We start from the raw sequence: 19,958 nt of genomic DNA, 5'->3' as shown, positions 1-19,958 counted from the left end.
GAAGAAAAGAAAAACTTTTTAAATTGAGGGAAAATATACCAATAATAATTTGTTAAGGATCTGTTTTTTGTGAAGCTGCCTTTACACAGCCTCTCCGCTGTTTTATAAACGAACGCCATATAAGGCCGTCCTTTCTCCTTGCTTAGCGGTTGTGTATTCTTTTATTGTTCGTTTATTACGATTGTTATAGTTATTGTGTAGCTATTTGAGACTCACTTTTCTGTTCAGGTACCCATTTCCTTTATGTAGTCCGCGGATTCTCCGCTATTTTTTGTTCGTTTATTAGGATTATAGTTATTTATTGATTCCCTTCTTGTTCAAGGGCATTGTTTAGCACAAACAACAGCGCATTGTCCATCTCCCATCCTGCACTAAAGGTAAACTGGTGCAGATCAAAATGGGGGATAACCTCTGAAAGTAGGTGTTTTATAACAAATCACATCACTTTGCCACATGACCACACCATGTCCAATATGACACATTAGGAATCGTATGGTCATCACAAAAATACTAAATTAGCCGTAATAAAAAATTAAAGCAATAATACTGTAAATTCAAGACAGTGACACAACAGAAGAAGTTTAATTAGAATTTATAAATCTACACAGCTTTGTGACCCAAATATACAAACTAAAGTTAACAGTATTGGTCTGAGCACTAAACTCTGGACACTATATCTAAATACAGGTAGATTTGAGGGGACACACTCTCAGGCTTACATACACTGTTTTGTTTGTTTGTTTTTTTTTGTTTTGTTTTTAAAGATTAGAACAATCAGGACATTTTCAGGCCATTCAGCCCAACTAAACGTTCACCAGTCCTATCAACTGAATTCTTCCTAAATAACATCAAGTCAAGTTTTGAAGGTCTGTAGAGTCCTACTGTCTACCATACTACTAGAAAAAATTTTAATGTTTCTATGAAATTTTCTCTTAACAAGTTTCAAACCGTGTCCCCCGTGTTTTTGCTGAACTAATGTTAAAGTCACCGTCTCTGTCCAATGGACTCAATTCCCTTCGTAATTTTAAACACTTCAGTCATGTCATCTCTTATTCTCCTTTTGCGTTAACTGAAAAGGTTTGACTCCTTCAGTCTTTCCTCATAACTCATCCCCTGTAGCCCTGGAATCAGCGTAGTTGCTCTTCTCTGGACTTTTTCTAGCTCGGTTAAGTCCTTTTTGTAACCTGGAGACCAAAATTGCACAAAGTACACCAGATGAGGTTTGCATGTTCTCCCCGTGTCTGCGTGGGTTTCCTCCCACAGTCCAAAGACATGCAGATTAGGTGCATTGGCGATCCTAAATTGTGTGCGGGTGTGTGTGTGTGACCTGCTCTGCCCAGGGGTTTGTGCCTGCCTTGCGCCCTGTGTTGGCTGGGATTGGCTCCAGCAGATCCCGTGACCCTGTGTTAGGATATACCGGGTTGGAAGATGACTGACTGACTCCAGATGAGGCCTCACCAGTGTGTAATAAAACCTGAGCAGAACCTCCTGTGACTTGTACTCCACACATCAAGGCGCTATATAACCTGACATCCTGTTTGCCTTCTTAATGGCTTTTTAACACTGTAGGCAGTTGATAGGTTAGAGTCCACTACAACTCCTAAATTCTTCTTATAAGGGGGACTTTTGATTTTCAGACCTCCCATTATGTATCCAAATCTCACATTTTTACTTCCTATGTGTCATACTTTAAATTTAATTAAATTACATTTTCTTTTGCTTAAACTCTAAAGGCTCAGCTCTTTTAATCTTTCCTCATAACTCATCCCCTGTAGCCCTAGTTGCTCTTCTCTGGACTTTCTCTAGTGCTGTTATGTCCTTTTTGTAGCCTGAAGACCAAAACTGCACCCAGTACTCCAGATGAGGCCTCACCAGTGTGTTATAAAGCCTGAGCAGAACCTCCTGTGACTTGTACTCCACACATCAAGGCGCTATATAACCTGACATTCTGTTAGCCTTCTTAATGGCTTCTGAACACTTTCTGTCAGTTGATAGAGCTGAGTACGCTACAACTCCTAAATCCTTCTCATAAGGTCTTCTTTCAATTTTCAGACCTCCCATTGTGTATTCAAAAAATGTATTATGTATGCTTTTTCAGCATTTTAATGAAATAAATGTCTTTTGTGTGCTGCTCTTGTCTTACTTAATCTTGTTCACATTTCCATACTAAAACTGGTGCTGTCATGTAGTCCACATGAAGGTATTGCTGAATGGTAAAATATTCGTTGTACTGGAATCCAAACTGATTTCACAATGAACACTTTATCTGAGTCCTGACTCCGGTTATACATGTGTATTCCTACTTTTATTATGAAGGCAAAAAGAGAACAATACAGAGGAAGCGGGCGGCAAGAAAAGCTTTCCACAGAGAACAACATATTTCTCTTCATTTCAGCTGTTACCTTGTATTTAGTTACTAGAAAGTGAGGCACACAGTAAGAAGACCAGTGTTCGTGTCGTGGACCTCCTTGCGTGGAATTTGCATGTTCTTCCTGTATCTGAGTGGGTTTCCTCTGGATGCTCCGGTTTCCTCCAACTTTCCAAAGACATGCAGGTCAGGTGATTTGGCAATGCTAAAACTGGCCCTAGTGTGAGTTTGCTGTGTGGATGTATCTATGTGTTCGTTCCTTGATAGACTGGCGCCTTACGCTAACTGGGATTAACTCCAAATAATGACCCAGGTCTGAATTAAGCAGGTTAGAATGTAACGTGACATGCCCTTCATTGAGATTCAGAATACCAGTAATCCATATGTTAATCTTTAAAAAATATTCTAAAACCAATTTTCCATAATGCCTTTCATTTTTTGTTTTTTCTGCTTGTAGAATTGGACAATTTTTTGAACGTGAAGGCCGTAAACCACGTCTGCTCGTAGCCAAAATGGGACAGGATGGACATGACAGAGGCGCCAAAGTTATTGCAACTGGATTTGCTGACTTGGGCTTCGATGTTGATATTGGACCTCTTTTTCAGGTACAAAACTGTGTGTTATGTTGTTAAAACTTTTCACCTTAAGTCTTTAATATCAATTTTTGGTTATTCTCTTTATTTGAATTAAATGTTTTCATTTTGTGAAGAATAAAATAATGCTCATTTTTTCGACTAGAATGTGATTAGTAGAAAGATGAATGTGCAATCAAAAAAGCTGGTATGTGCAACTTAATGCTCATATTCAATCTGAAGACCACACTTGAAAATTGGGATCCACACACAGACCACTGGGTAAGCGCCCTCTGCTGGCCTCACCAACACCTCTTCAAGCAGCAACCCCTAGCTTTTTCCTAAATGGACTCCCATGCATCCAAGTTTCCTGTTAAGGAAGATGGATCCTCAGAAGTGACAGATTAGTTGGTGATACATGCTCATTATATTTCAAGAAGTTCCAAAAAATAAAGCAGACTCATCCATGTCCATTCATTACTACTACACTTTAGGTCCATGCTGCAAAAAATTAAGTCAGGTCCCACAGGAATGCAGACCTCCACCTCAAACTTCTTGAGGATTTTTGTCTTTATTCTTTTGTATGTAATTATCTTGTAAAAACCTTTTTTCAACAGCCATCCTATGTAAAATCCTGACCCTCCAATTAGCTGTGAACCACCCAGTCTCACTGAGATTGCACAGGTGTTGAACCAGCTTGGGGGGAAGGCTGCAGGGATCTGTGGTATCTGGCGTGAACTTCTCCAGGCTGGTGTTAAGGCTGTCCTCCTGGCATTGCAAGCAATCTTTGCTTCCATTTGGGAGACTGGCATCATCCCAACTGACTGGAAAACGGGACTACTTGTCGTCCCTATCTGGAAAGGGAAGGGTGATCGCCTGGATTGCAGCAACTACAGGGGGATAATACTGCTCTCGGTGCTGGGTAAGGTCCTTGCTAGGGTCGTCCTCAATAGGATCCATGATCACTTGCTCACCTACCAGCAACCGGAACAGTCTGGTTTTACACCTAAAAAGTCTACCGTCAACCGCATCCTGGCACTGAGGGTTCTCATAGAGCGCAAACATGAATATCGTCAGTTTCATTGCAGCCTTTGTCGATTTTCGCAAAGTGTTCGACTCAGTTGATCGAGCTGCCCTGTGGGACATCCTGAGGGTTTGCGGGATCCCCCACGAGGTTGCTGGATATCATGGTTGGCCTGTACACTGGTACTGTGAGTGCTGTGCAGAGTGGAGGCAGGACCTCTGTGTTTTTCCCAGTTGATTCTGGGGTCCGTCAGGGATGTGTTCTTGCTCCTACTCTGTTCAATGCTTGTATGGACTGGGTGTTAGGCAAGGTCATGGGGTCCAGCGGCTGTGGGGCATCTGTTGGTGAAGAAAGATTCACGGATCTTGACTTTGCTGACGATTCTGTGATCTTCGCGGAGTCAATGGAGGCTCTGATCGGGGCGCTCAAGAGACTGAGTGAGGGGTCTGGGTGTCTGGGCTTGCGAGTGTCCTGGATAAAAACCAACAGCCAGGCCTTTAATGACCTCTTGGACACGGCCATCAAAAGTGTGTCTGTCTGTGGAGAGAGAGTCAACCTTGTTGAGAGGTTTATTTACCTCGGCAGTGACATTCATGGTGACTCTTCCTGTGAAGTCAGTAGACGGATTGGGAGAGCATGGGGGGTCATGAGGTCACTGGAAAGGGGTGTGTGGCGCTATCTCAGCAAAAGGATGAGGGTCCAAGTCTTTAGAGTCCTGGTGCTTCCTGTCTTACTATATGGTTGTGAGACATGGACGCTATCCAATGGCCTGAGACGAAGACTGGACTCCTTTAGTACTATGTCTCTCTGGAAAATCCTTGGGTACCATTGGTTTGACTTTGTGTCGAATGAGCGGTTGCTCATGGAGTCTCGAATGAGGCACATTACCTGCCAAGTGGTGCGTTTCCCCGAGGGTGATCCGGCTCATAAGATCCTCATTGTTGGGGACCCAAGTGACTGGACCAGGCCAAGGGGTCACCCACGTAACACCTGACTGCAGCAGATAGAGGGTCATTTCCGGAGGGTAGGACTAGACTGTGTGTCTGCCTGGGGGGTTGCCAACCGGGATCCCGAGCTGTTTCAACGTGTAGTGGGTGTGGCAATGCACTGTACCAGTGCATGCTCCCCAACTTGAATCCAGCTGAAGCTAAGCACATTCTGGCCCAGCCAGTACTTGAATGGGAGACCATCTAGGAAAAGCTTGGGCTGCTGCTGGAAGAGGTGTTGGTGAGGCTAGCAGGGCATGCTTACCCTGTGGTCTTTGTGTGGATCCCAATACCCCATTGTGGTGATGGGAACACTGTGCTGCAAAAATGGTGCCATCCTTCAGATGAGACATAAAACTGAGGTCCTGACTCTCTATGGTCTTTAAAGAGTCCTGGGCATCCTTTGTAAAGAGTAGGCTGTATCCCGATGTCCTAGATAAAATGACCACCATGGCCTAGTCATTCTTGCCCCTTTATGATCCCCTGTCTCTAATTGTATATCTAGCTCACTACTTAATAGCTCATGTGTGGTAAATAAACTGGTGCAAAAATGGCTGCTACCGTATCATTCAGGTGGGTGCTGCACATTAGTGGGGGTTATAGTGGCTCACCATTCATTATGAAAAGCGCTTTGAGTAGTGAGATAAGTGCAATATAAATGTAAAGAATTGTTGTTGTTGTTATTATTAATATTATTGTTATTGTTAAATAAATTTAATACTGGTCACTTTGGTTTTTAAATGGCAGTTTTGTTCCATTTCTGTTGGGTGGGCTAATAGTTTTGTCCTTAACTGTATATATTTTATCTTCTATCTTCTAAAAACAGAACATTTCAATGATGTACCGCTCAGTCAGTAATAATAACATTGTAGATACAACCACTGTGGTGGGTTGGCACCCTGCCCGGGATTGGTTCCTGCCTTGTGCCCTGTGTTGGCTGGGATTGGCTCCAGCGGACCCCCGTGACCCTGTGTTCGGATTCAGCGGGTTGGAAAATGGATGGATGGATGGATAGATACAACCATTTACTTCAAAATGAATGCAGAAACCACAAAACCAAAACAGGATTCAACCCCACATTGACACCACAGTATTGTGATTGTTGAGTTTTTTATATTTAATACATTTGCTAAAACGTATAAAATCCTGTTTTGCTTTGTCATTCTGTGGTATTAAGTGTTGCTTGATGTGAGAAACAATGAATTGAGATGATTTTAGTGTGAGGCTGCAGCATCACAAAATGTGAAAACTAAAAAGTAATGGGGTTGGAAGACACTTTGAATCCATTATAAATAAAAATACAGTTCCAGAATACCACATATTCAAAATAAACCAAGAATAAATACAATTCACAGAGGATGGTAACACAGAGACTGACACGGGTTTTAACATTCTTTCTCCAGTTCCAGTCTCTGTGTCCAATTACTTATAGCATTGGGCTTGCACTCATTCAACATAATAAGGCTAAAAAATGAATATTAACATTGTTAGTCTAATAAAAGTTGTTTTTCTTGATTTTGTTTACCATTTGATAGTGGTCTAAGGATGTTTTAAGCTACAAATCACATGGTTTGTGAAGTGAAAAAAGGCTATTAGGGGCAAGAAATATTTTAAAATGCCCTGTTTGTGCTCTCTAATTTGGTTAAACAGAATTGCTTTTGCATGGCTAATGAATCTTTCTTGTCAGTCCACCAAATGAAGGCCCACAAACTTTAACTGATTACTTCCTTGGATCATGGTGGAATTTGTGAGGGTTGTCCTTTGATTTTGTGTGCCTGGTGCTTTAAAGAATTTAAGTAAATCCTGCAGTAAATTGATTACAATTGTTGAAGTTGTCCCAAATTTAGCATACACAGTGGAGGAAAATAGCATAGTTCCTTCTGCAGCATGTACATATATTATTCTCAGTGAAAAGAAATATTTTCTGCAATACTTCTTCTTCTTTCAGCTGCTCCCGTTAGGGGTTGCCACAGCAGATCATCTTCTTCCATATCTTTCCATGTCATCTTGTTCTGTTACACCCACCACCTGCATGTCCTCTCTCACCACATCCATAAACCTTCGCTTAGACCTTCCTCTTTTTCTCTTCCCTGGCAGCTCTATCCTTAGCACTCTTCTCCCAATATACTCAGCATCTCTCCTCTGCACATGTCCAAACCAATGCAATCTCGCCTCTCTGACTTTGTCTCTCAACCATCCAACCTGAGCTGACCCTCTAATGTACTCATTTCTAATCCTGTCCATCCTCGTCACACCTAATGCAAATCTTAACATCTTTAACTCTCCACCTCCAGCTCTGTCTCTTGCTTTCTGGTCAGTGCCACCGTCTCCAACCCAGATACTGTAACATAGCTGGTCTCACTACCATCCTGTAGACCTTCTCTTTCACTCTTGCTGATACCCATCTGCCACAAATCATTCCTAACACTCTTCTCCACCCATTCCACCCTGCCTGCACTCTCTTTTTCACCTCTCTTCCACAATCCCCGTTACTGTTGATCCCAAGTATTTAAACTCATCCACCTTCGCCAACTCTGCTCTCTGCATCCTCACCATTCCTCTGACCCCCCTCTCATTTACACACATGTATTCTGTCTTGTTCCTACTGACCTTCATTCCTCTCCTCTCTAGAGCATATCTCCACCTCTCCAGGGTCTCCTCAACCTGCATGAGAGAAAATTTTTTGTGGAAGGATTGCATCCATCCATCCATTTTCAGAGAACAGTGTTCTGAAATGAAATTTAATTTGCCCATTTGTGGCAGTCTTCTTTCAAGACAGGCTCAGAACATTTACTGTACTTGCATGATTAGTTTGAAAATGTGATATTTATATTTTTATAGTGAGTGTTATATTTGTTTATTTATTTAGCCACCTATTTATGTATTGAAAGAGCTTCTGTAAAAAAGCTAAATTTGTCTGTGGGTACAAGTAAATTGTCTGTCTCTCTGGCTAGCCACATCTTTTTAAGTATATAGTAAGTGAGAATAAGGTTCAGGAGGTGTATGACAGGGAAAGGAGGACCAGAGAAATACAGTACGTACAGTGCATCTGGAAAGTATTCAGAGCGCATCACTTTTTCCACATGTTACAGCCTTATTCCAAAATGGATTAAATTCATTTTTTTCCTCAGAATTCTACACACAACACCCCATAATGACAACATGAAAAAAGTTTACTTGAGGTTTTTGCAAATTTATTAAAAATAAAAAACTGAGAAATCACATGTACATAAGTATTCACAGCCTTTGCTCAATACTTTGTCGATGCACCTTTGGCAGCAATTCCAGCCTCAAGTCTTTTTGAATATGATGCCACAAGCTTGGCACACCTATCCTTGGCCAGTTTGGCCCATTCCTCTTTGCAGCACCTCTCAAGCTCCATCAGGTTGGATGGGAAGCGTCGGTGCACAGCCATTTTAAGATCTCTCCAGAGATGTTCAATCGTATTCAAGTCTGGGCTCTGGCTGGGCCACTCAAGGACATTCACAGAGTTGTCCTGAAGCCACTCCTTTGATATCTTGGCTGTGTGCTTAGGGTCGTTGTCCTGCTGAAAGATGAACCGTCGCCCCAGTCTGAGGTCAGGAGGGCTCTGGAGCAGGTTTTCATCCAGGATGTCTCTGTACATTGCTGCCGTCATCTTTCCCTTTATCCTGACTAGTCTCCCAGTTCCTGCCGCTGAAAAACATCCCCACAGCATGATGCTGCCACCACCATGCTTCACTGTAGGGATGGTATTGGCCTGGTGATGAGCGGTGCCTGGTTTCCTCCAAACGTGATGCCTGGCATTCACACCAAAGAGATCAATCTTTGTCTAATCAGACCAGAGAATTTTCTTTCTCATGGTCTGAGAGTCCTTCAGGTGCCTTTTGGCAAATGTGCCTTTTACTAAGGAGTGGCTTCCGTCTGGCCACTCTTACCATACAGGCCTGATTGGTGGATTGCTGCAGAGATGGTTGCCCTACTGGAAGGTTCTCCTCTCTCCTCAGAGGACCTCTGGAGCTCTGACAGAGTGACCATCAGGTTCTTGGTTACCTCCCTGACTAAGGCCCTTCTCCCCCGATCACTCAGTTTAGATGGCCGGCCAGCTCTAGGAAGAGTCCTGGTGGTTTCGAACTTCTTCCACTTACGGATGATGGAGGCCACTGTGCTCATTGGGACCGTCAAAGCAGCAGAAATTTTTCTGTAACCTTCCCCAGATTTGTGCCTCGAGACAATCCTGTCTCGGAGGTCTACAGACAATACCTTTGACTTCATGCTTGGTTTGTGCTCTGACATGAACTGTCAACTGTGGGACCTTATATAGACAGGTGTGTGCCTTTCCAAATCATGTCCAGTCAACTGAATTTACCACAGGTGGACTCCAATTAAGCTGCAGAAACATCTCAGGGATGATCAGGGGAAGCAGGATGCACCTGAGCTCAATTTTGAGCTTCATGGCAAAGGCTGTGAATACTTTTTTCACGTTGTCATTATGGGGTGTTGTGTGTAGAATTCTGAGGAATAAAATGAATTTAATCCATTTTGGAATAAGGATGTTAAATAACAAAATGTGGAAAAAGTGATGCGCTGTGAGTACTTTCCGGATGTACTGTAAAGACGATTTCCAGGATAACAACATTTTTTGTATTGAGCCCGCTACTCTTCACGCTGTTGACCCATGATTGCACCTCCAACTCTGACACAAACCACATTATCAAGTTCGCCGATGACACTACAGTAGTGGGACTCATTGAGAACAACGATGATGCTGCCTGGGAATGATAGTATTGAATGCTGAGCTGAAATCAATGAATAGCATTCTTACATGTGCATTGCAGTGATCCAGATGTGACAGGATCAGGTGGAATACCATTGAAATCGCATCGTCAGTTGATCGATTTGATTGATATGCAAACTGTAGAGGGTCCAGTTTGGGGGGCAGCTGATTCTTTATGTGACTCAAAACTAACCGCTCAAAGCACTTCATAATGATTGGAGTGAGTGCCACTGGGCGGTAGTCATTGAGTTCCGAGGCTGTAGCTGTCTTTGGGACAGGTCTGATGGTGGTGTTTTTAAAACATTGTGGCACAACAGCTTGGCTCAGGGAGATGTTGAAGATGTCCACTAGGACATCAGTCAGCTGGTCAGCACAAGCTCTGAGCACACGTCCAGGTATGTTATCTGGTCCAGCAGCTTTGTGTGGGTTGACCCTGATGAGAGTCCTTCTCACACTAGCTGCAGACAGGGACAGAACTTGATTGTCTGACGAGGGGATGGTCTTCCATGCTGGTTTATTGTTCTGTGTCTCAAACCTGGCATAGAAGGTGTTAAGAGTGTCTGGAAGAGAGGTGTCGTTAACACACATACGCGGTGGGGCCTTATAATCGTGATGGTTTGGATGCCCTGCCACGTATGACGACAATCTCTTGAGCAGGCGAAATGATCACTAATTTTCTTTGAGTACTCCCGCTTTGATAACTTAATGCCTCGGGACAGGTTGGTTCTAGCTGCTCTGAGTGCCACTTCGTCATTGGCTTTGTAGGCAGCATCCCTTGTTTTCAGCAGCTCGTGAACTTCTGCTGTGAACCATGGCTTCTGGTTACCGCGTGTTGAGACAGATTTGATGACAGTGACATCTCCAATGCATTTGTCAATGTATCCTGTCACTGCTTCTGCATACTCATTAATGTCAATGTGATGATCAGTGGTCGCCGCTTCTCTAAAGACACTCCATTCTGTGCTCTCAAAACAGTCCTGCAGGGCTTCAGTAGCTCCATCTGGCCATGTTCTGACCTGCTTTATTACCGGCTTTGTTCTCTTCAGCAATGGCATATATGCCGGAATAAGCATTACTGTAATGTGATCAGACAGTCCAATGTGAGGGTGGGGAGTTGCTCTATATGCAGACCTGGTGTTAGTGTATACCAAGTCCAATATATTGTCTCCTCTAGTCGAAAATTTAACATGCTGGTGGAGTTTAGGCAGAACAGTCTTTAAATTCGCTTGATTGATATCCCCAGTGATAATAAAAAATCCCTCAGGGTGGCAAGATTGCAGGTCACCAATGGCCTCATACAGCTCGCATAGCGCCTCCTTAGCATTTGCATCGGGAGGAATATACACTGCCACAATAACAATAACACTGAATTCTCGCAGCAAATAATAAGGTCTGCACTTAACTGCCACATATTCCACCGGCGATGAGCAGTGCTTCGTTATCATACCTGTGTTTCCACACCATTCTGTGTTGATGTATACACACAGGCCTAATTATTTATTAAAATCAAATAACATTCCATACAAGCAAGTCAAGTTTAACAAAACTAGGTTCGCAACCCATCAACCCCCCAGCCATGAGAAAGAGAGTTAGACCAACAGAGCAACTTTAAACTAGTAAAAATAAGTAAATAGATAAATTAATAAAAATAAATAGAATAAAAAAAAGGAGTGAGAATCAGCTTGCTCAATTTAAATGCTTTTTCTAAAATGTTATTGATTAGATCCTGCCAGGTTTTGAAAAAGTTTAGTTTTGCACACATCCTCTAAGTGAGAATTTGATTTTTTCCAATTTCTAATAGTATATAACATCAGTTATCCACTGACTTAAAAGAGGTGAGTTAGGATTCTTCCAGTTGAGCAGGATAAGTCTACATGCTAATAGTGTAGTAAAGGCCATTACAGTTTGTTTGTCCTACTCCACTGTAAGCCCCTCTGTGAGCCCACCAAACACAGCTGTTAGTGGATTAGGAGAGATTGTGACCACAAGGCTGTCTGAAAGGCATTTAAAGATTTTGGTCCAAAATGATGTTAATATGGTGCAAGCCCAAAACATGTGGCCCAATGAGGCTGGAATTTGATTGCAATGTTTGCAGGTTGGCTCTTGCCCTGGAAACATTTTGGACAATTTTAAAGGAGACAGATGTACTCGGTATATGATTTTAAGTTGAATAATTTGCTTTGTGCATACAGAGCTGGAGTGAATTCTGTGTATGGCTGCCTTCCACTCCTTTTCTGAGATGTTGAGTAAGAGATCCTTTTCCCACTGTACTCTGGAATCTTTGAAAGGGAGGAACTTTAAAACATTTTATGTATTACAGAAATGCTGTCTGAGTCCTCAAGACTTATCAATATTTTTTCTGGCATAGAGGTAGGTGGGAGGTGAGGAAAATTTGGCAGGTTTTGTTTAACAAAGTTTCTAATTCGAAGGTAGTGAAAGAAATGTATTGCTGGAAAGTTAAATTTGGAGTGTAATTGTTCGTAGGATGCAAAGACGTTGTCTATGTACAGATCTCTAAGTGATTTAATCCCGAATGTTTCCAGACATGAAAAACTGCGTACATTTGAGAGGGTGGTAAAAGGTGGTTCTCGTGCAGAGGTGCCCCAGATAAAAGCTTCTCTATCTGAAAATACTTCCTACATTGGTTCCATATTCTGAGCGAGTGAAGCACAATTGGGTTGTTAGTATTTTGGCGATGACTTGTACTTATTGGGGTACAAAGCAAGGAATATAAAGAAGTACTGCAGGATTTTATTTCTATTGCAGACCAAGCCTGTGTATGTTCATCTGTTTGTGTCAATGTCCAAGTGTTTATCACGTGTATATTTGCCACCCAGTAATAAAATTGAAAGTTAGGTAGAGCCATACCACCTTCTGCCTTAGGTTTTTATATGTTCACCCTTTGGATACGTGGATGTTTTGAATTCCAAATAAATTAGGTTATGGTTGATTCTAATTTCTTAAAAAAATGATTTATTGATATATATTTTGAAATAGAAAAAGAAGAGGCATCTCCTATAGTAGCAGGCAGACCATTCCACAGCTTTGGGGCCCTGTAACTAACAGCTTGAAAAACCAATGTTGTTATGCATGAGGAGAGGAAGGACTCAGGTTAAAAGCAGTGTCGGGGTAACAGACAAGATCCCAGCTAGAGTAGGTCTGTACCAGGGATCTTCTTCAAGTCCTTACCGCTTTGATCTGCTTATGGATGTGTTGAGTCATGGGATAAAAGACTAATCCTGGTGCTGGCTTTGTGCTGATGATATTGTGTTGTGTAGCACCAGAAAAAAGGAAGTGGAGAGGAAGTTGGAAGACTGGAGACAGACTTTGGAAGATAGAGGATTGAAGATAAATAGGAAGAATATTTGAGGTTTAATGACTGATTGGGATTCATAAGTCAGGTTGCTGGGAGAGCTGTTGAAAAGACTGGAGAAGTTTAAATATCTAGAATCAGTGGTATCCAAAAGTGGAGATTTAGATGAAAAGATAATCCACAGAGGGCAGTGTGGATGGAACAATTGGAAGAAGGTATCAGGAGTATGATGTGATCAAAGAATTAAAGCGAAGGTTAAAGGTAAGGTTTTTAAGACAGTGGTAAGAACAGTAGTGATGTATGAAAATGAGACATGAGCAGTATAGGAAGTGCAGGAGAAGAAGTTAAATGTGGCAGAAATGAGAACGTGGAGATGGATGTTCAGAGCTGCAAAAAAGGACAGAATAAGAAATGGGACAATCAGAGGTACAACAAAAGTGGGAGATATATCTAAAAAAGTACTGGAAAGAAAATTGAAGTGGTATGGACATGGGATGAGGAGAGACAAGGGGCCTAATGTGTAAACGGTGCATACGCCCATTTCCATGCACACTTTGAGATGTGTAAAAATAAACTTGACATAAAGCCACACACATTTTCATGGCAGCCAAACAGGCAGCACCCAGCGTCAAAGCTCAATTGTACATACTTATAGCCACAAATGTGACAGTATGAGAAAATGGATGATATTGGTCACAGATTTAATTCATTCGTTCTGTTCCTTCATATTTTTCATAGACTCCTCTAGAAGTTGCCCAGCAAGCTGTCGATGCAGATGTTCATTGTGTTGGTGTCAGCACGCTGGCAGCAGGTCACAAGACCTTAGTTCCTGAGCTGATTATGGAGCTTGCAAATCTTAAAAGACCAGACATCCTTGTCATCTGTGGCGGTGTTATCCCACCTCAGGTAAGCTTGTTTTTTATTTGTCCTCTGCTGCTGTTGTTGACAAATGTCCAGAGGATTGTACTCTTTTATTTTTTTTGTTGATTTTAATATGATTCTTGTCTATTATGTTGCCAATTGTGTGGTGTGGTGTAGCTGGTCCACAGCTCACGTCAAAAAGGCCACTTCTTAAATAAATAATCGCCATCTTCACGGCTTATAGAGAGGGTGTGGTAGTGTGGCCAGAAGCGGTTCCCAGGGAAGTTCAGAATGCAGGTGGTCCTCGCTTAAGTGCACAGGTGAGGAGTCATCCGCATCCGTAATTGTTGCCGGGAGCTACTGATTGCCACACCTGATCCACGTCCTCGTGATAAATAGAAGAGTGAGGTGGCTAGGAGGGGGGAATGAAAAAAGAAAAGGAAAAAATTAACGGAGGTTGCAGGAGAAGAGAAGCACAGGCTCGAGGGCAGCTGAGCAGTGAGCCTAGGTGTTTGGCCGGCACCCGAGGAGCAGTCAATTGTGGTCACTCCCGCTGAGCATTTTATGAAGAGCGGGAATGACCAGAAGAAGGAAGGCTCGCCGCGTAATACCAAGAAGGCAGCGGGAGTCGGGACTTGGGACGTGAAAGCCCCAGCGTGAGCACCCTGGTCGCTGGGGAGCCCAAGTCACGGTTTAGTGAAGCCCATTGGAGCCAGGGATCGGTGAGGCGAACGGACCAGCAGGAGAAGGCAGAGAGAAGGTCAGCTGCAGGTAGGGTGGCTCCCCTGGTGCATAGCCTGGACGGGAGAAGCAGGGGAGTCACCAGTTAAAGAAAGGCACCAGGCTGATTTGTTTAAAGGGACAGCTTCCAGCCATTGTTTTAACCTCGTTGTTTTTAAAAGGTTTTTTTTCTAATGGATTTTAACCTCCACGATTTCACCTCTGTTTTAATGGATTATTTATTTAATGATTGAGAAGCACTGCACTTTATTTTGGACACTGACTTGTTTTGTTTGTTGATTTTACATAAAAGCACTTTGGCACTTTTTGCACCATCCCCTTGCTTTGTTGTACCTCACTGTCTAGCTTATCGGTGACATTACCGATGGTGTCGGGTTCAAGGGCTTCCCAAAAGCAAGATGGGAGCATGGAGCAAACCCACATTGTCACATGTGGCAGCAGCAAAATGCATAAAATCCTGTTGATGTAGGTCAGGAGCTTCAGTTAATATTTAAATCAAACACCAGAATGGGGAAAACAAAATTGTGATCCCTGGGGTTTCCACTGTGGCATGTTTGTTGGTGCTAGATGGGTAGGTTTGAGTATTTCTGTAACTGGGATTTTCATTCAAAACAGTCTGTGCAGAGTTTATGCAGTAAGGTGCAAAAACACATCAAGTGGGAGGCCTTATGATGAAAGAGGTCAGAGGAGAAAGGCCAGCCTGGTTCGAGCTGACAGAAAGACTACGGTAAGTCGGATCACCACTCTGTAAAACTGTGGTGAGCAGAAAAGCATCTCAGAATGCACTATATGTTGAAACTTGAGGCGGGTAGGCTACAACAGCTGGGGACCTCATTGGTTTCCACTCCTGTCAGATAACAACAGACAGCTGAGACTACAGTGGGCACAGACTCATCAAAACTGGACAGTTGAATACTGGAAAAACAGCCTGATCTGATGAATCTCAATTTCTGCTAACACACACAAATGATGGAAGGGTCAGAATTTTGGCACCAACAGCATGAATCTGTGGACACAACCTGCTTTGTGTGAATAGTCAAGGCTGGTGTTGATGTTGTAATGGTGTGGACAATGTTTACTTGGTACACTTTGGGCCAGTCAATGCCAATTAATCATCTCTTGAATGCCACGGCCTAATTGAGTATTGTTGCTGTAAATTGTGGGCACAATTTACCCAGCTTCTAATGGCTATTTCCAGTATTATAATGTACCATATCACAAAGCTAACTGGTTTCATGAACAATGACAATGAGGTCAATGCTCTTCAGTGGCCTTCCCATTCACTGGATCTGAATCCAATAGAACATGTTTGGGAGGAGGTGGAACAGGAGATTGACATTTGACAAACCTGCAGAAATTACATGATGCAATCACGTCATCTCAAAAGTATGTTTCCAACATGTTGTGGAATTAATGCTATAAATTAGTTGTTTTTGAGAGCAAAAGGAGCCCCTACCCAGTATCAGTGTGGTGTTCCTAAGATTAAATTAGGTTATATGAACTTTATTAATCCCAAAGGGAAGTTCAGATGCATACAGCTGCAAACACATAAAAAAATCAAGGATACAGACTCACAGAATTAATAATACAGCCAATCAATAAATAGATTAATAAATAAATAAATGTGCAGTATATTGTAAAGATATTTCAAATTGAACTTAACAAGTACATCAAGAGGAACTATTGAATTGCCTGATATCAGTGGGCAGAAAAGACCCCCAGAAGCTGTTCTTAACCCACCATGGTAGAATGAGCCTTAGGCTAAAAGTGCTTCAAGAGGGTGCATCCTGGAGGGGATGGAGGGGATTTTTCATGATGGCATCCAATTTTGCCACCATTCACTTTTCCAAAACAGCTTCCAGTGTGTCCAGGGTGGATTTGCCCTGTGATCCAGCAGGCTTTCCTGAGAAGTTTGTTCAGGCATTGTGCTTCCTCAGAGGACCACAATGTAGAACAATTCACTGACTACTATTGACTGGTAGAACATTTCCAGCAGCTTGCTGTACACATCAGTTCTTGTACAGTGCCATTGTGTTGTCAGACCAGTCCAGTTTGTCATTCATATGAACCTCCAGGTACTTGTAGTTCTGCACCCCTTCCACGTTCTCCCCCTTAAATAATGATTGGTCTCAGAGACTTCTTGGTATGTCAGAAGTCCACCACTAGCACCAGAAGTCCACCACTAGCTCTTTTGTATTGCTGATGTTGAGTTGTAGGTTTTTGTCCTTCACAACCGTCCTGTACGCTGACTTTGTCTCCAAGAATTTTCCCAGTGAGTGTTTATAAGACAAGGGGCTCTAGAAAAGCAAACAGGATTATTGAAGACTTCAGTGATCCAATAAGTTCACTTTTTTTGCTTCTGCATTATGGACCATTGCATCACTAGACTAGGGAAACAGCTTTTACGCTCTGGTCATAAGACTCCTCAACAGCTGGTCATAATGGCAAGACCTTCATCAGTCTACCTGATGTATGTTTATTTATATCCATTGACATATGTTGTAGCTTATGTCAGGTATCATATTCACCCTGTATTGGTATTGTACTGCTGTCATTAGTCTGTGATAGACATGGACATAAAATTTGGATTTTTTGTTTTTATATACAAGACAGCTGCCAGCCCTGTGTCAATGTCCACTTTAAATGATTACTTCACTGCCATCCCTGGCATAACTGCTAACAGCCCATTTAGCATTCAGCTGAACGTCTGAACAACATTTGCCTCATTAACATGGGAGCACTGGGCCCTGAAGCAGCTCATTGTGACGCTAGTTGTTACAGGCAGGAATGAAAGCTGAATCATCCTTGAAATGTGTTATTTAATAGAAAAAAAATGCTTTTACCATGCAAAACAGGATTTAGACTGCTTGACACTTAGATATTTGGAGGCATTTTTTTCCTAGTCACATCTTAGTGTTTTCAAGTTTATTTGTGATCTGATTATTCATGAGCCCATTCCTATAAAGTGTAAAGTTCAGTTTTGTATTATATTGGGCGATAGAATGATAGATAGATAGATAGATAGATAGATAGATAGATAGATAGATAGATAGATAGATAGATAGATAGATAGATAGATAGATAGATAGATATAAAATGCACTATATGATAGATAGATAGATAGATAGATAGATAGATAGATAGATAGATAGATAGATAGATAGATAGATAGATAGATAGATAGATAGTCTATCTATCTATCTATCTATCTATCTATCTATAGTGCCTTTCCTATCTATCTATCTATCTATCTATCTATCTATCTATCTATCTATCTATCTATCTATCTATCTATTGTCACACAAAGTACACCAAAGAGTCATAAAAAGGTTTGGGGCAGCCACCCATATATTGTTCCCTGGCTACAAAAGGATATGAATTATGGATGTGCACAGATTGGAGTTCAAGACAGAACTGATGCTATAGATAAAAGATGGCAGCTTTAAAGCCCAGCAAAGGAAATGATGTCATCTAGGGTGGAACCAGAAGGGCCCTCCTTCATAGGCTCCGACCTGACATCATCAAAACCTGACGTGACATCATCAAAAGGGCCAGGACTGGAAGGGTCTTCGTCCATAGGTTCGGGGCTGGAAGTGACGTCATCAAATGCCCCACAAGCAGAAGTGACTTCATCAGGGCCAGACGGAATTTTCCGTGAACAGTCTGCAGGAAAGCAATAAAAAGAGTCAGCGCACTCCGCCACCCCTTGGTCTGCTGTGGAATTATTCTCGTTCAGGCTCTTCAACTGCCTCCCATGTGCACGTGTGTGACACTATTTATTTATCAAATATATAGTGCCTTTCATATCTATCTATCTATTGTGATATTAGAGCTTGGTTGGCGTCGACCCAACACAGACTGACACCAGAGGCATGGGCAAAATAAACAAAAGGTCTTTATTTTCTTCAGCCGTGGGACACGTCTTCCCCATGTGCCACTGGCCCTACAAAGTCCCGAAACACAAATAAAACACTCCAAATCACACTCTTCTTTCCTCCACTCCTCCCAGGGCAGCTTCGTCCTCCTCCTTCCAACTCTGGCACCCTGAGTAGTGGCTACAGACTCCCTATAGTCCACCCAGAAGTGCTTCAGGTGGTAATTAACCTCAATTAGACTGCACTTCCGGGTGTGGCTGCTTTGCCATCCACATGTGCTCAGGAAGCCTTGCAGCTCCCCCTGGCAGTGGCCACGGATCCCAACCAGGATGAACTCCGGTGTTTCATATTACCAGCCCCAATGCAACCCAGGGGGGCTGCCACCAAGTGTTCCGGGGGACGTAGCGTGCGTCCCATGGCTGCTCCCCCAGATCCAGTGTCGAAGGGGCGTCCCGGCCGGGCATGGGCTCTGGCCGTCCGCCTCATTATCTATCTATATATCTATCACAGAGGTGGCCAACTCCAATCCTGGAGAGCTACACGTTTTCATTCTAACCATTTTCTTAATTAGTGACTAGTTTTTCTATTTTAGCAAGATAAAATGATGGTGGAGGACAAGATATGAAGTTTGGGGTGCCATCTGGGCCATTAATCCCATTTAACTAGGACAAAAATGCAGAAAAAACAAGCAAAATTAAACATTTTAATGTGTAGTTTTAAACAGAAAATATTCCTTTTAGTCGGACATTTCCAATATAGTTTTCAAGCTCGAATCGGCAAAGAAGCCAGATCCACATCAAAATGTGATGCCATCCTCCGTCATCACTCTGCCTTTATACTGTGCAGACCTTGAAGGGGCAGGATTTCTTTTGGTCTGGTGCCCTCAAGGGGCAGTTTCTCATGACTATGATAGAGAAAGGAGACAAGTCTGTTAGTGGCAGCACCCATTTTCATCCTATGGTTGTACTACTTACTTTAGGTGAACCTGGAAGGTGACCATCTGGTGGGCATGTGTGACACTATTTATTAGAAATCCATGATATGAATAAAATGTTTTATGTTGCTACACATTGTATTGTGATATTATCTAGAATCTAGAATCAATTGAAATAAAGTAGAACCCCTTGAATCTTTACGGAGGTACTTGAATGGCATTTAGGCTTCAGCAGATTTGTGGACGGTGGAATTTAATATAAGTAAATGTAAAGTATTACACATAGGAAGTAAAAATGTGAGATCTGAATACACAATGGGAGGGTTGAAAATCAAAAGTTCACCTTGTGAGAAGGATTTAGGAATCATAGTGGACTCAACACTATCGACTGCACACAGTATTCAGAAGGCTAACAGAATGTCAGGTTATATAGTGCCCTGATATGTGGAGTACAAGTCAAGGGACGTTATGCTCAAGCTTTATAACACACTTGTGATTCCTCATCTGGAGTTCTGTGTGCAGTTTTGG

General features: G+C 42.4%; 1 protein-coding gene across 1 annotated transcript in view; it reads left to right on the top strand.

The window, feature by feature from the left end:
- The window catches only part of mmut (methylmalonyl CoA mutase), a 124,466-nt gene that overhangs the window by 90,813 nt on the left and 13,695 nt on the right, over positions 1–19,958 (top strand). The window contains exons 11-12 of the mRNA XM_028796405.2: positions 2,826–2,973; positions 13,758–13,925. Coding sequence (XP_028652238.1) covers positions 2,826–2,973; positions 13,758–13,925 — 316 coding nt within the window. The remainder of the gene's footprint in view (positions 1–2,825; positions 2,974–13,757; positions 13,926–19,958) is intronic.

Source organism: Erpetoichthys calabaricus, chromosome 3 (assembly GCF_900747795.2).
Source record: "Erpetoichthys calabaricus chromosome 3, fErpCal1.3, whole genome shotgun sequence".
Taxonomy (NCBI): domain Eukaryota; kingdom Metazoa; phylum Chordata; class Cladistia; order Polypteriformes; family Polypteridae; genus Erpetoichthys; species Erpetoichthys calabaricus.
The sequence above is the reverse complement of the archived record's forward strand: the minus strand, read 5'-3'. Positions and strand labels throughout refer to the sequence as shown.